The following is a 17,755-nucleotide window of genomic DNA, read 5'->3' as shown; positions in this document are numbered from 1 at the left end:
ATTATGCTGCTGCAGCTACTTAGAAGCATTCTTGAGCCAGCTAGTTTATAGCCAAATCCCTGGTGTCCCACAGTCTCCGTGGCTGCAGCAAAATATCTCCTCACTATTTACTGATTGACTCGAAGGCAGCGTAGATCCAGGTCTAGCCTAACAGCAGCACCCAAGGTTTTATAGCTGTTTCTTAATCGCTCTTGAACATCTGCAGTTCGGATTTTCCTAAAACTTGGTCTCAGATGTTTAAGTTGGTGACTTCATTGAAACATTTTGCATCATTTAAACAGGACAATCAATTGTATCTATTCTTTCTGGTAGCCAATTATCAACGCACAGAAATGCTGTCTTACAGGAACTTCAGTTTTGAACGGAGTATTTAGAACAAATTCCAGCCTACAAAAGACTTGAATTGAACCACAACTTTATCTCAAACTAACTTTCACACTGAGCACCATTAAAATGTTATCCCCTTCACATAACTGACCTGACCAGTTATTGGCAAATTACAAAGCATTTATCTGAACAGCTTGGAACAGGGTGACAGATCAGAGGGGAGGAAGTCTGCATGACCACCGTTTCTAACAAACTGAAGACTCAAGTTCAGCAGATAAGTGGAAGAGCTTGTTTTCTGTGTGAATTGATGCAAACTCTGTCAAAGCCTGTGAGCAAAACTGGCCGGAAACCACAACTTTGTAACTGCCATCAGCTTACTTTTAAATTAATGCTCAAGCCTCTCCTTCTTCACTTTCCTGTTAGCTTATATTTAACAGTATGTTCATAGATATGGACAGCCAAACTCCAAAGGACTGATGCAAGAATTCTGTAATGCAGCTGAATTTTAGCAGACAAACAGTATATTGCTGTGGTATCAACTGCAATTTACAGATTTCCCCCTTGACCCAGGAGGTCATAGAGCTAACTAAAAAGTGGTTTAGTCATATATCGTAATCACAGGAGATGTTTGCTATTTCAAAGGCCTGGACGCTACCCCACCTCTTCTCCCAAATTCTTACATGTACCTGAAAGTACCTCACTCACAAGAAACTGAGCAAGCTAACAAGGAGGTAAGATTTACTTCACGGGCCTTCTTGAAAATATTGAGCTCTTTGCATGTACAGGAGCCAAAGAATAGTTCAAAGCCTGGAATGAGCCAAATGACTGCTTGCACTTAATCCTTCCAAGCACATACCCTCCTAGCATCCCACATCTTAAAGACATTTTCATCCTCTACTGTCCCCTACCCTTCTCCAGGGAAAGTTACTTGACAATAGAACTCATACATGGAAGTTTTTCACTAACAGTCTTGCAGTATCATTCAGCACACACTCCTACTTGTTTCCTTCCCTCTTAAATGTGTGGTAAAGAAGCATTCAACAGAAAAACCTTAAACTCCTCAACCTACTAGCCTCTCAGTTTTTAAAGATATTGACCAAATGCCTTAAATTTCTGAATGCTCTAAGTAGTCAAAATAATTAAGTTTGTCTCCTGTCACTAGATATTAATTCCAAATTTAATAATCCATCTTTTGGGGTTTTTTCAAGGTTTAAAAACATTTATGATTTCCAGGCCACTCAAAAGTAAAATATAGTAAGCTCACAACAAGTATTTCCTCCCAATTTATAAATCAGATCCCTGGAAGCATGGTAGATGCTTAGGAGTGATGCTAAACAGAGTAATTTACACACACCACAGTTTAAGAGGAAAAAACATAATTTCCCACAAATTTACTAGAAGCAATGCTTTACTGTTCATGGCTAGGTGAAGGAAAAAAAAAACCCAACAAAAAAACCTCCAAACATTTTAGAAGAAGGATGTTATTTCTTAGAAAACAAATTGCAAATTTGGTAGGTGATGCTTAAGGAATTGGGTCTTAGTTCTCTTTACACAATCACATTACATTCTTTATTGTAGAAACCACATAATTTCCAGCAGATGAGGAAGTTAAGCCTCCCCTAAACAAACTTGCATAAAGACAACATAATTTTTGTACTTTTAATGAGGGGAATCCCATCACTAGTCATCAGATAAAAGAATGCCATATCTAATCTACTAGATCCAAAGAAGGCCTGGTAAGCTGCTGTATGCAATAAAAGGAACCTTCTCAGTCAAATCTGTAGAATCCAGACACAATAAATAGACTACTTGCTCTGTATGCTAGCCTGTTTATAAGAGACTTAGATTTAAAAATATGAATCTTAAGCATTTAACAGATGTGATTTTAATAGCATTCTACTAACCATTAATAACTAATACATAATTTATTGGTCTCTCAAGATTTATAATTGAAAGTTTCATTAGGAGTATGACCAATGGGCTAAAGCAGGTAAGTGAGAAAGATTAAAAAGACATAAAGCATATCTTTACTTTAGAAAACATTTGTAAGTACAGAGTAAGTAGAGCTATTGAGAACTTAATTTTCTTTTTTCCTTAGAAGGAGAAAATAGGCTCTCACCTGGCACAATGAACCAATCCATGAAATTTATCAAATTTGCATAGCACAGCACAGCAGCTGTCAAGTAATCTTTCTTTGCTGGACCGTTCCTTGACACAGACACAAATGGACCTTGTCTCCCATGTGCTGCAGTAGTTCCATAATTCTGCTCTTCAGGAGGTGGCTGGGACTGCAAACCTGTATTTTCATGTGCGCCAGGGTTTTGCATATTTCCCAGTGCAGAATGTCACCATAGATTATGAAAGGGTTTCCTTAGCGCACCAAGCTGCAAGTCAATTTTGTGTTTGGGCTATGAGGAACTTCAATCACTACAGTCATTTCCGGCAATGAAGCCCAGCCACTAAAAATTGAAATTAAACGTTCCTTGCAGTACGAAGAACTTTAAACAGAAAGAAGCTGCAATTCTGTGTTTCTGCAAAAGCAAAATTGCAGAAATTACATACGCAAAATTTAAAATAATCTTTGCTAAGGTCCCAATGAGTTGCCAGAGCTAAAAATAGCCTTTCTAGAGAAGAGAGGGAAGGAAAGAAAAAAAAAGTAAATAAAGAGAAGCTCGTTTGCTAGAGCTGGTACCTATCTTTGACTTGAGCCCTCCTTTACCACAGACTTCTTGCACAACTCTGGACAAGTCATTTGCTTTCTCTGAACCTCAGATCTCTGTTCCTGCTACACACACACACACACACACTTGGCCTTTAAAATAGGGGTACCTAGCCTTGTCCCTGCCACCTGACCAGTCACTTCTCCCTGTTACTGCTCATCCGCTTTGCACTGGCCAGATCTACATGCAGAACAAAATCCTTTCCAGTAGGGTCCTGAGTTTCTAGGTCAGATCTTAAGCAGAAGACTCATACTCCAGACTACTTGCTGGTTGTAGTGGGGTTTCTTTTTTGGGGGGAAAGGGGCAACACCAAGCAAAAAGTCCCAACCAAACCAATTAAAAAAACACCTGAGAATGCTCCAGTAAGCAGAGAAAGGGAGATGTAAACAAAACCACCCCTCTTCACCCTGCTAGAACTGTGTGCATTCCACTGTCCTGAATTGTGCAGTGTGATTTCTTCCCCTTTCTCCTCCAAAAAGGGGTCTGAGGGTGGAGTAAAGGAAGACACAGGAAGGCATTCTTGTTCTTCCAGAACAAGATCTAAGTAACATGTCTTAAATATATTACCCCAGAGGCACTACAACCATTGCTGATGGGCTCAGCCTTGGCCAGAGATGGGTCCATCTTGGCTTTATCAGACATGGGGGAAGCTTCTAGCAGCTTCTCACAGAAGCCACCCCTGTAGCCCCCTGGCTACCAAAACCTTGCCATGCAAACCCACTACATTCCACCCGTTGCCCCTGTAAATCACATATTTAAGTATTATCCTTAAAATCCACATTAATGACACAAACTTCACTTGCATCAAAAAGAATTTGCCACACCAAAACCAAAGTAACATCACATCACCGAACAGGACAATTTACACACAATCCACCCCTCGTCCCTTCACCACAGTTAGAATAACATAAATACCCCATGATCATTTTGCTCTTCGCTGTCTTGCTGTATTCACTCCATGTTTTGCCTGTTACCTCTCCCAGTTACTATCCTTATCTCAAATACCTCATGCCCTACATTGGGTGCCAAAAATGAACAAGAGTTAGCTATACCTGAGAGCAATAAAGAATGAGCACAATTTTGCAGATATTAAAAACTATAGCTACATCCACAACCGTGGATAAAAAAACATGCAAAAAAAATTAAAATTACTCTGAAGAATTACGGTTGGCTTTAAAGGTGGGCAAGGCGAACATCAGCTCTGCTTTACTTCAGCCCAGGAGAGTGTGAAGAGGAAGCGGCGGCAGAGGCGGCCCCCGGCGGCCGCCACAGCGCAATACCGCACCGTGTCGCTGGGTGGCGCTCAAACACCGCACCGGGCAGGGCCGGCGAGCCGCGCCCCGCCCCGCGCAGCCCGGCTGCTGAACCGTGCCGCTGCAAACTATTTATTTACTTTTAAAAACATATAATCTAAAAGAAAACCCAACAGCAACACGCAGAAGCACAGCCTAAACAGGGTGTTGGAGACTCAAACTGATGAAGCTTAGTTGCTTGCGGCAGAGGGGTTCGTTAGCAATGGGAAATGAAACAGTCCAAGTTGTGCTATTGTTTTTTTTGCATTTTTGTGCTCTTCAGAATCAAGGCAGCTGTGGATCTGGCCTCTATATCCTTTAGTAGGAATATTTTCCATATTTGATGCCCAGCCGCATCTCAAACCTTGTAAGGAAGGCCCGGCAGGGCAGCTGGTCAGGATTTAACCCTCACTCTGGATAGCTGTAATGTCTCAGTCCCAATGTCCTTTGAGTTCCAGGGGCACATCCTCTATTGCTGTCAGCTCCTGACACCTACTGCGAGGCTCGATGTTTATAAACAGAAAAAAGCAGATTTCTAACTATAACTGTTGTGGCAAGAACTCAGTTCTGCTCTCCTAAAATGGAATTTCCAAATATCAAATTTTCCAAAGACATAGTTTAGACAGAAAAATGTTCCTCACAAACCACCAGTTCTAAACTCTTCTTAATTTTTTATTCCCTTTTTGCCCTTCATTAAAGCTTCCAGACATTTCTTCCACTTTATGCTTTTTGACGCTATAGTAGCTGGCCATTCTTCTGTCTGCAGCACCAAACCTATGAGCCAGGTTGTCATGTGGGAGCTCAGTGCCACACAGACCACAGCCCAGCTGCTGTTACTGGCACCAGACATCCCCCCCACCTTTGCAGCCCCCCCTTCTCCCCTCCCTCAGTGTCACTAGCCAGATCCTTCCATCCGCTCCTTTTTTCATCGCTGGGTAAAAGTCTGCAGTTGCTTCTAAAAGGCCCTGTGTGACTTAGCCTTACTCTTGTCAGTTTTTATAGACATCATTCCTTGATAGCTATCCTGTCTTTAACTGCCTACTTGTTCTTTTCTCCAGTTAAGATTTTCATGTTCATGGAGACAACACCATGCCAAAAAATTCCTGCAAAACTTTGCGATGATCCACTTTTGCTGTGTGGGCTCCAGAATGCCACAAGTCAACTTCTGTTAGGCAAGATTACAGCTCATTTCATTATAGCCAAATACTTTTTTTTTTCCCCTTTATTTGTTCATTTCTGTCTGTCAAGATATGGACTGACTGTCTTGGAACAAAGTGCAGTGTTTGCCTAAATAGCTTACACTAGGGGTGCCAGGTGCCAATGCAATATAAAAAGCAGCTTTTTGTCCCTATCATACTCCCGTCACAAGCTCTGTTCTTCTCTTGACGGTTCATTTAAGCATGAGATCTCATAGCTGTGTCATGCAGTTAAATCCTTCTATGGTAGCAGCAAGTCAGAACCTGTTTATTCTAGGCATTTGGCACTAGTCCACACACAGAGCAACATATTTCCTTACACCATTCTGAATCTGGCTGTGGTATCAAAAGTTGTTTTGACGGCTGAACGTGATGTCTGAACCTGACGGCTGAACCTGACAAACGCGGCTGAGACTCCCCAGATGAACACACACATTTGGTGATAGCGAGAACTGGTTGCCTGATACTCAGCATGCCAAGCCACGTGAGTTTTCTGTATTTCGGAAGGTGCCTTGTTTCAACTAGAACATTCAAGGAAGTTCTCCTCCGGTATTCCTCCTCTAGAGTGTCCTGTTTGTCTGGACACCCACTCAGCATCTGGGCAGCAGTCCTGTTGGGTCTTCACCCTGCGCTGTGTGCTCCCCCTGCGAGGCTGAGGAACTACCCTTTCTCGGCCACAACCCTACCGTGTGCTGCTACTCATACAAGCAAGCAACAAGGCAGCGGTGCGCGTAGGAGGCAGGGTAACAGTAACCAGCTAAGACTGGTGGAAGCAGCCTGCCTAACAGCCGCTGCTGTATTCCTGTCCGTTTAACTAAACCCAGGTGAGACGCTGCCAACAAACATGTCGAGCCTGCAATCCAGACAGGCCTGTTTACAGGCAACTAATGTGAGACCTTCCAGTTTTCGCTGAAAGGATTTACAAATATTACCACAACATGCCTCTGAATGTGTTTATTTTTCCAAATATCCTTTAATGGTGGATGCTGCCACATCCATGAACAGCTTTGGAGGTTTTGCCAGAGCTTTCCCAGAAAGCTGCATCAGAAGGGGCATTAATAGTGAACCAAGATGTCAGAAAGATATAAATTGAAAAAATGTTATTATCCTGATTAACTCCAAACCATTTCTATACATGTAATGAAAAGAAGCTTAATAACCCACTGAATAGCAAACAGCAACAAAGTCTACGAAAGAATGTAATACAGAATTAATACTCATTGTTGACTAGATTTACCAAAATTGATTTTAGGAAAAAAGAAATAAGCTGCTTTTGGTATCTTACCCCTGTCATGCATCACCCAGACAGCACACGTGAAGTAGCAAAAAACCCCACATGTCTGTGTGTATTTGCAAGCATATATGGAAATGGTCTGCATTTCAAGGTGTATGTATTTTAAACCAATTGTGATGGAAGCAAATTCATAAATCATGAGATTCTGCTAATAGTTGAAATATGAATTTCTGCAAGACTTACTAATTTTAGTTTCTGTCAAGATCAGAAAAATGAAATTTAACATAATTCTGGTAGACAGCCAGCCTAATAAATGCATGCCTGGACCTACCTGAAATATTCCACTCCAAGGAGATTTAAAGACAACTATAATGACTACAAAAGAGCTGCAGAGTGACAGAGATGTAGGTAAAAGGCTGTGGTTTTTTTAAGTTTGTCACTGTGATCTCTATTTGAACCAAGTCTGCACAATAAATCACTTTTGGTTTTGAACCTAGTTTGCAATGATAAAACATAATGACAAACTTGGATCTAGACATATCTGTATGTCTGGAGGGATAGCAGTTTGACCTACAATTTAAACCAGTGACCAACCCAACAGAATGGCAGGCTACTCAAGTAATGTAATCATGTGTAAAATTCAGCATGATTTTCAGTTTCAGGTATATTATAGAATCAAGAGTCTATTCTGTTCTCATAAAAGACCGTATTGCAAAACTCCAGGGATGACTCATCTACTAACGTGTATATTTTTCTTGCAATTCAGTCCTCCAGACTGATGCACGTTTGCCAGATTGTTATTACCTTGCAATATACAGCCCGTAGTAGCCAAGACGGAGGCAACCTGAGGGCTCTCCTTCCCATGGAAGTTTAAGAAGTTCTTCACCTGTAGTTTGTTGAATCTGCTCTATGTCAGTGTATTGCTTCTAGCCACATTTAATCATGATTAACATTCAGGTAGCAACCTAATGACTTAAAATACTGTTATGAAATATTTAATACTTTAGAATCAAATTTTGTAGCTGAATAATCAACTATATTGCCAATTTATATGCCAATATATATCAACTATATGACAATATAGGTTTTTTTCTTCAAACCTACCTTTGCAGGCAGAACTAGTGGTTTGAGCCATCACTCAATTTGCATGCATCTTATGGAACAAATATGTAGCAAGGGACTGAACCATTCAGACTAACAATTTTTATGGGCCCAGTATACTTCATGAGGAGTCTTCCCTCACCAAAAAACTTCAGGAAAACTAGCTGGACCACCTGTTCCACTATACACTTAATTGGAAAATATCTGCTGGAAATATTCTCATTCTGTGAGTTTCAATAAATGCTACATTTTTAGTTACTGCATCATTTTTATCTCCTCAGCCTGAATTTCCTTTTAAAATGCTGTCTTTCACATTGCCTGGTAATAGCACAAAACACAGCGTGGATCGAGCGTAAGCATACTTTAGCCTTGTGAGAACAGCAAATAAAATTGACACACTCTAAATTATAAAATCCACTTTTTTTCATTATTACTAACAAATAAGCTATATAAAACTTCAAGCTTCCTGGTAGGCAGATCATGCTTTTGGTTGGGCAGGGAGGCTAGTTCAGACTCTTCTCCTACACCTTTTTAATTAGGAAACAAATTGCTACTTTATGAAAAATTTCTTGGGGTTCTTACCTAAATAAGTCATTTCACAGGTAACATTCTCCTTGGTTGCATCCATACAATTCTGCCTCAAAAGGTATAGCAGAAGAATTTACAGTTCCAGCACATAATCACATAACAGTAAAAGATGAACACATCCCATTAACTGTTCCCTCCTCCTTCTCTGAGGGAAAAAAAAAAAAAAAAAAGGAGAAAAAAAGAAAAGAAAAAACCTTCTTCACAAGTGAGAACATTTTGCATTAACATCAGACAAAGGAGGAAGCTGCACAACAGAGCTTCCTTTTCTAGCTGAGATTTATTCAAGCACAGAACAGCTTGTGGGGTCAAGAGAAGTGAGGCATTATAGTTACTATGCACCAAAGATCCTATTTTGTTAATCAATTTAACTGCTTTTGTCTTTACCATTCTTTTAGCTCAAGCTTACTTTTATTGGTGTATCTGATAACAGGATTTCTTGCATTGTAGGATTCTGGATGCTTCTGCCACAATTATAGCAGAAAAGGGCTGTGAAATCCACATGGATTTAGGAAGAAAACTGTGGAATTAAATGTCTGTTTAACCTATGTTTTGACCTTTCTACCACAGTGAGACATTCATCCCCAGAAGAACCATTAGTTGACCACTGCAGTCTTCACTTTTATACACCAAAGCCCTCTTAATTAAGATGACAGCAAAATGGATAAGGAGCCATTTCTTATGAGTAATGACAGAGACAAGCATTGACAGAACAAAAATGGAGGCCTTTCCCTATGAGGCCTTTTTCTTCCTAGCCTCGCTACCTCCAGACTGAAAAAGAAGACTATTCTGCAGTTGAACACAGTATTTAATTACTACAGACAATGTTAAGGTCAGGGTTAACTAAAAAATTGAACAAATATGGATTTAAATTAGGAATAGTCTAATTTAATATTGAGAATGGCTTTACTTCCTGGCAGAGTGTCCTGCGCAAACAAACTTACTGTCACTCTCAATGCTTCCAGCAAGGCAAAGTGCAAGCTGTAGTCACCCTTTTGGTAAGGGTAAGTACATGAACTCCCTACAGCCATGCATAATTGTTAGCACTGAGAAACAAATTCTGCCAGCAACAAAAGAAAACTTTTGTCATTTCAAAGCTCTTAGTTACACTAACCCCAGGATGCTGACATTTATGACAGTTATTGTGCAAATCTTAAAGTTATGAAGCAATTTATATCGGAAATTTGGATTAAAATATATCTATACTGTCAGCGATAGGCACCCATCTTAAGCAGAGCGTAGCTTCCATTCCAACAACATGAGAACAAATGCAGAAGGTGCCAGCGTAACTTTTCCTGGGCATCTCCTGTTTGAGTTTAATCAGCTAGTTCTAAAGAAGTCTGTAAAAACCTTGGCCAGTCAAACATCTGCTTTTAATGAAACAAAACCAAAAAAATCCATGAACATGGAGCAAACAAATGTAAAGTGTGGGAAGGATAGTCTAACAGTTATATTGGTAATCTGGGAGATGAAGAGCTGGGAAGAATTCCTTGCTCTGCTACCAGTTTCCTTTGCTACAGCGAAGGGACTTCAAGCCCCTAGCTCTAAAGCAAATGGTACCATTGATCCTCAAAAGGAAGAAAGAAAACAATAAACATTAAAGCTCTGGAACACTTATACAATTCTACTTAACATCTGATTTTTGTTAATTAATGCACAAGATTTTTTTAGGCTTCAGCACTTGGTTCTTCAGGATCTGTTTTGCATACAATATTCTTCACAAAATTTGCAACAAAAGTAATAAACCCACAATGTGAATCATTTGTATTTATTAATTATTTACCAATACTACACTAAAAAGTAGATATACTAATATCTTACACTTCTATCTATTCATTCCATTGATAATCTCCTTCCATCCACTCTTTATACTACCAGTAATTTTACCTGATCTGAAGATGGTCTCAAAAATTTTACATTCCATAAAAAAGTAAAAGGTATGTGAACAAAACAGGGCCTGCCTTTCTTGCCTGGAAACATGCTGGCATTTGCACACATTACACACTTTTGATACAGCATAATGATACAGAATCTCAGACTGCTAATAAAAGGATTTTATTCTCATGGCTTTAGTAGCTACTTTTGCTTAAGACAAGTTCAGTACCACTGAAAGAACTATTATCTCTTTGTTCTTACAAGCAGCAACCAGCAAAGTCTCTTCTCCATACTTTAAAGTAGCTTTTCAGATGCTTTTCATTAATAGTTGATGCTTAGTTTTTAATCATGTTCCCTTATTATGTAATACTGCTTCTTAAGCTAAAAATAACACATAGCAGAAAGTAATACATAATGCTACAACTCTTATCAATAAGAGCATTAATATAAACCTCAGCTGGTATATTTACCTGAAAAAAAGTGTTATGAGAATCTGTTATTGTAAATCCCTAAGTTAAATGAATGTAAGAAGAACCTTTGTTTCAAAGTCTGGAACAGTTGCAGGAGTTTAACCAGCTTCATCAAAGTAATGGAAGAACTGCCATCACTCAATTTTCCAAACAGAAAAAAAAAAGATTTTTTTTACCTCACAGCAAGGTTTACATCAATGGAGTGTTTACTGACTTAGTTCATTAGGATGCTGCCTTAAGAAAGAGTTTAAAATTACAGAATAAGGACTGTGTAAATCAGCAAAGTGATTAATCTGCTCAAAAAAGCCAAATATCACTCAAGCCACCTGCGTTTTCACTGCCTTCATTCCCTCTCCCCGCTTTTCTCCTCCTCTGAGAAGTTCATAATGTAGCCTTAACAGAAAAACAAACCAGCCATACACAGTAACACATTAAGATCAGAAAAATCCAGCACTGCAGCAAGATCGCAGCGAGAGGTTACCAGACTCCACAGGTCAGAGGCATTCATTCCTTTCATCCGCTCACCTGTTTCCAGCAACAGGCCTGCCCGGTATTTCCTTCTCTGCTTCAAAGCTCAGATTTCCCTTGGGCTTCTCTTGAAATTAAATTCAATGCCAGAGTACCTGTGTATGTTATAAGAATTATGGTAGTATAATTTTCCAGTAGAGGCAAATACTGTATTATATGATAACATTACAGCCCACTTATGCTGTAGTTACACTATATTAACCTATTTTGCTTCTCCCATGGGACTAATGCTCATATGTTGTATAACTGCATTCACATCAAGGGATTTGCCACTCAACTATACCAGTATAGGTCATGTTGCTTATGCTCATGTACAGCCCTTGTGCAGCTTACAGTTATATCTGTGGCTCTGTTAATGTCTATGGCATTTTGCAACGAAATACCTGCCCATCATGCATACATATTTTCTTCCCTTTTGTGCACTGTACTAATTTTGTACTAGCAAAGGTGCTAGAACATGGCAGGTACAAATATATCTCAAAGAAGTGCAAGTGTACTGGTGCAGGAAAAAAATAACTTTGTTGCCAAGTGCTTTATATACCTCCTAATCAACAATTATCAGCCACAATTTGAGGTATGTGGTATCAACTAAGATACATTTTGCAAAATGTGAGCAAAACCAAATAATTTACCAGTTTAAAAGGTGAAAAAAATTTAAAGTGTAATTCTTTATTTTAAACCAAGTATGTCTGTCCTTTTAAAACCAGCCCTGTTGGTTTCACAAAATAAAATGTGAAATAAGGGCAGTCTACACTACAGTGAAATCTAGCATCAGTAAGTACAAAACATACAAGCAGACCGAGCTTGCTGCAGAAATTTCACAGAAAGTCAAATCACCAAACTGGTGGGTGTTACTGAGTAAGTGGCTAGAAATAGCATGTTGAGTGCTGAACCAGCTTTTTACAACACTAGCTTCATCTGCAGGTGCAGAAAGAAAGTGAATTCTTCATTTCAGTTTATTCAACAAGTTCATTTTGATGACTGGTTCATTCAGAGATGAGAACTCAACTGGGATTTGAAAATGGAAGCCAGCTTGTTTTCTCCTTTTCAAACTATGCACAAAATCAAGATGCAGGATGATTAGCTCTAACTTGTGGGAGGATAAGATCTGGTAGTATTAACATATTGGAAGTTGGGGGAGCAAAAACCAAATTTGCATATTTTATTAATGATTCCTTTGTGTATTTTAACTGAATCCCATCTAAGTGTAACGTAACAGAAATAAACCGTTAAAAGCTCACAGCACCTAATAAACAAAAGATCTCAAATAGTACTTAATGACTTAAAACAAAATCAAAAGTTTTAATAGACATATGTTGACATATCTTAAATCAATGACTACTCCTGTCCTTCTGACTGATCGAAAGTAATGTCCTGCCAAGCACAAGGAATCTGCTTTTATTTAAGAAAATAATTAAGAATTATAAAGTAAGATTAAAATAACTCATGTAAATTAAGATTTCCTGCTTGCCATTTTAAATCATGAATCAATTGTTTAAATCTCTGGTTTAAGCCAACAATAGGAAAAGGAAGTAGTGAAAACAGTATTTTAACTTCTAGCATCACGTTTATATATAAATAACCATTCTCAAATACATTCCCTTGTTTTCTTCAAGTAAGAATACCGAGGTTTATTTTCTTCCAGTAACATGACAGTGTTTCAGAAAAAGCAAATCAATTACTACCTGCCCTCTATTTCACATGCTTGCATTTATTCCAAGGATTGAGAACTGGCAGAGCGGTGGGTCTCATGACTGCTTTCCATCAGGTATATTAAACCGATTGTCAGTTAGGTCAGGCTTTGCAGGTAGCAAAGCAAAAATTTCTCACACTCAGTTTTTTAGAAACATGAGTTAGAAAATTGCTGTTTTCATTTTAGTTTAACCCTTCCCATAACTATTTTGGCATTCAAGCCAGTCTCATCATTCCTTTAATTTCTGCTGCTTTCATTTGCTGTCTTATTTTGAAGTCAACTGTTTTTTATTAATAATGAGGGAAGAAATCCAATTCTGAAGAAACTATGTCCATTTTGTGTGAAGTGAACACCTCTCAGGTGGGCATATTACCCTGATCCTAATGTTGATGACCAGTCAAAGTCTTAGTTTCCCAGCTGAGAATGCTATCTGTTTAAGTAGTAGTTTAAGCTCATACAAATAAAGTTTAGAACAAGGTCATTCTGGTTTACCCAGGACTTAAACGGCACCTTCCTGCCAAAAATCTGAGTCAACACCACCATAAGAACCCATAAGGATTTCCTGCAGTTCCAGAGGCTGCTTTACCATGACCATTCCTGTCAAGGTTGATTCATACCAGAAACCTTATCCAAAAAGTCACGTCAAAACACTTTGTTTTAGGTGTCACCCTTCAGTGAACAACTTAGCCTACACCTACATACCTTCCCCCTGGCTCAAGCCATCATTTTCCACACTTCATGCCATTGCTGAAACCTGCATCTATGCTCAGTGACCTAGGTGGAATACTGCTGGATTTATTAAGGACAGACAGACACATGGTGAGGTTTGAACATTAAAGCCATTGCGGTTTCATGTATCAGGGCATGGAAGTCAGGACCAGCTCCTATTTCTGGCTCCAGTACAGGCTTGCTCTGGTATCTTGGGCAAGACATTTTAGCACCATGGGCTGCCACACATCTCCACCCTAACTATTTGAACTCTTAATGGAGGAATGGAGGTTCTTACCTCTCCAGGAGATCATCAAGGATTAGTGTTAACCCAGTGGGATTCTGATCTTACTTGGAGAAGCTAAACATCCCTACAATACAAGTAAATACAAGTGTTTTCATCATACCCTGCATGGAGGTATGTTCTGAAAAGATGTGTTGTAGCAGCTGCAGCAATACCCATACCGGGTTTCTCTGTTTGCCATGCTGGTTATTCACTGGCCCATTTTTTCCAGGAAACCCCACTTCTTCACACACAGCCCCACTTGGCAGTGAAACATGAGCCCAAGAACATTTGAGTAACAGTTAAACTCTTGAACCTTTTATATAGGAGTAGCCTTGAACATACACAAAATGCTTCTGGCCAGACTGATGTGTTCAGCCCTGGTTTAGTCCTCTGCTTTATTTACAGGTCTTACTTAACTGGGAACAAAACAGTTTTTAGTCCCTCTTACACTCTTATTCAAGCCAGCAGTGAGCTATGAATCAAAGACAAAATACAGTGAACTACTGTCTCCTTTTTCTCAAATTCTCTCTTAACAAGGAATTTTCAGAGCATTTGTCTTTATGATACACATCCATAGTGCTGGTCAACTGTTACTTTGCACACAATATATGAAGAAGTAATTTGGATTGTATTACTCACACACTAAGTCAATCAAAGCTTATTCAAAGAGAGACTCCTTAGAGCAAACTAGTTATGTATCAGTGGATGCAAAGCAAAAATAAGTGTAAGAGGATAGACCAGTACACCACAGCTCAGCAGACTGGTACTATTTCCTGGTGAGAATTTGGATCCAGAATATAAGCCCTTAAAAATACTTAGCCTTTACCATTAGAAAACAACTGGTTTGCTTGATACAAACCACAAGAAACTCAAGCCTGCAAATGTTACAATGGGCACATAAATGGTCTCTGTTTGCCTAACAGGAACTTTTTTTAAGCCTAAAACCTGATACTTTACATTGCTACCATTTAAACTGTCTCTTCACTGACTCCAGCATGTAAAATTAGATGAACACTGCAGAACATGTTACAGAGAGCCATGTCTATCTTACCATCAGCTTTTTGTTTTTGCCAAGAAGCTGAAGTAGGGAAACAGATGTTGCTAACAGTGTGAATCCAGCTGGAAGACTCCACTGAACAGAAACTATCTACTAGTGTAATCTGTGATTTGTGTTGTGAATGAGGAATTGGGGGAGAAAGTCAAAGAAAAGACATCATATTCAAGCAAAGTAAGACTCTGAATGTGAAACCTTGATCCTTATTAAGGTGACAGAAAAACTTCAAGGATTTCCTATTCTAATCACAAGATGAATGATTATGATAATATACCCTTGCCAAGGGAAGATTAATGCAGTAAGGACCACAGCAAATTGCTGTAAGATCTGAACAGTCATTATACAAGAAAAAGTCTCAGGAAAGAGAAAGTAATCTATTCTTATTGCCCCTCCATTTAATGCAGAGATGGGAGAAACGGTTGCAGAGAGGCTGCATATGGGAGACAGTAAAACAAATTTAAGAAAACCATCTCTCCTATCTTGAGATCTTTTCCTAAAATGTACTGCCTGTTGCCTCAGCAAACAGTAGGATAAGGTGTTTGTGCACAGGGAATACAGAAAGCAGACATTAACAGAACAGAAGATCACTTCATCTAGCCAGGGAAAAGCTTTTATCTCTTTTCAGATAGCCTGTTGTGTTTAAGGACACGTTTAATGCAACATGAACTGTGAGGCATCAGAATTCCCACTCTGCTGTGGCACGACAGCTTCGTTTTCATGACAGGATTCCATGGAGTCTTTATCACTGTAAGGAAACACTAAACTAGTTTACATCTCAGTCACACACCTGTCCTTACCAGCAGTAACCATGTTCTACATTTTGCAGCTGCACGCAAGGTGATTTGACAGAGCAAGGTTAGAGTACTTTAAGTTGCCAGTACTTCCTATAATGAAACACACGTACTACTTTTGTAAACTAGGGTTGAATCTGGTGCCAGAATAAAGGAATCCAGGTCATCTGTGCCAGTTTAAACCATATCCTTTCTTTCCCAGCCCACAGCCTCCAATGTTCCTTACCCATACACAAGCTGCAGGAGACCACAGAAAACTTCCCTTCTCAAGTAAGATGACTGCCAGCAAGTGACCTAATGGTGAGCAATTCAGGATGACTTCAATTAACAGAATGTAATAGAAACAGAGTTGTTTCATATAACCTTTCAGTCTTGAATGCTGTAGTTAGATCCTCTATTAATAGAACTGTCAGAAACGCGTACTCATGCCTGAATTGACATCAGGTACAGAGAGTTGAGTGAGTGAATTTAGCACTGGCTTAACTGACATTGTGAACAGAGCCTACCTTTTATTCCTGAAAGAGAAATACCATCCACAATAGTGTCACTTCCCATCAACACGCCTGAATTCCAATCTGGGTGACTGTCTCTTAGCATAATAAGTTTACAAAATGCACTTGCACATGATAGCCTTCTGTGTTTAAATGGATAGATTGTTTTTTAAGATTGAATGAACCTGACTGAAGCAATGCAAAGCACAAATACAAATACATTTAGGAATTAGAGTCAACTTACAAAGGAGAAAGGCTTTCACAAAGACTTTCTTTGGCTAAGAACACCACTTTATGGGATGAATTTCAGTAATAGTATCATAGACTGTGGGATGTCTTGTATCTTCCTAGTTTAATCATTGAAGGGGACACAGATTTAATTAGAACTGCAAGAATATCTGGGAATAGTATTCTGATTAATTGTACTAGCATAGTAATGAAACTCTCAGGCTATACTAGGCCTTCCAAACTGTAGCATGGGAAACGACTTCAACATTGCCAAGCAAAAACATCTCTCTTATAGGCTCATTCTCTTTGCTTCATTGGAAGCCAAGTTTGGTGTTCACAAACAAAATAAACCCATTGTAGTAGAAAAAATAGAGAGGGCTGTTTTTGTAAAGGATTTGAACATTTTGGCAAACTGATACAGGATAAATCCCTTCGTAGTAATTTCTTTCCACAATAGAGCAGGGAGTTTCCTACTTTCTGTCACTGGTAACAATGATCCATCCGATTAGCAAGAACCTGCATTTCTTCAAGAATTAAAATGTAAAATTAGAGAATCCAATAGGGTGCACAAAGCCTGTGGCAGAGGAGCCGAGCAGCCCGTATCTTTTGAGTCTCACACACCTATTTATCACAGTATATTTTTCCTAGTCAACACATGAATATAGAAACAATTTGTGGTTTTGTCATTCCTCTGCTGGCCATTTACTTAGGTCTTTGGGATAGACTGTCTTATTTTTTAACTCTTTCTCTCAGCAGTGCCTGTCCTCACACTTGCAGTCATCTTCCAAAAGATCCTTTTCTGAAAGCTTTTGCTGGAGATCCAAACTTGTGCCTACATCCTTCAGGGATAAGCTAATGCCAGAGGGCCCCGCTACCTCACAAGCCTAACAAGGGGCTTGACCTGGGCCTTTCACAATTTTTTTTTTCTTTCCTGAGCACATCTTCAGCGTGGTGGCATGCACCCCAGCATCCCCCTCACACCCACAGACAAAAAAATCTCCATTTTGCAGCAATCCTACATGAGCAACTTTCATGCAGCAGCTGCTAACTCTTTTTAGCCTGTTCTGTTTAGCCCCTCCTCAAAACTTCATGTATCCTACCGGCTCGGGGAGATGGCAGCAGTCTGAGGGCAAGCAAGGCTTTGAGGAGAAACAAAATGTTCAGAGAGCTTTTGTT

General features: G+C 39.3%; 1 protein-coding gene across 1 annotated transcript in view; it reads right to left on the bottom strand.

The window, feature by feature from the left end:
* The window catches only part of LOC119142303 (protein spinster homolog 3-like), a 40,305-nt gene extending 37,588 nt beyond the window's left edge, over window positions 1-2,717 (bottom strand). Inside the window, exon 1 of the mRNA XM_037375089.1 lies at window positions 2,447-2,717. Within this exon, the coding sequence (XP_037230986.1) occupies window positions 2,447-2,654 (208 nt within the window). The 5' untranslated portion in view covers window positions 2,655-2,717. The remainder of the gene's footprint in view (window positions 1-2,446) is intronic.
* Window positions 2,718-17,755: the final 15,038 nt, after the last annotated feature.

Source organism: Falco rusticolus, chromosome 1 (genome assembly GCF_015220075.1).
Source record: "Falco rusticolus isolate bFalRus1 chromosome 1, bFalRus1.pri, whole genome shotgun sequence".
Lineage (NCBI taxonomy): Eukaryota > Metazoa > Chordata > Aves > Falconiformes > Falconidae > Falco > Falco rusticolus.
Note: the sequence above shows the minus strand (reverse complement) of the source record. Positions and strands in the feature narration are given on the sequence as shown.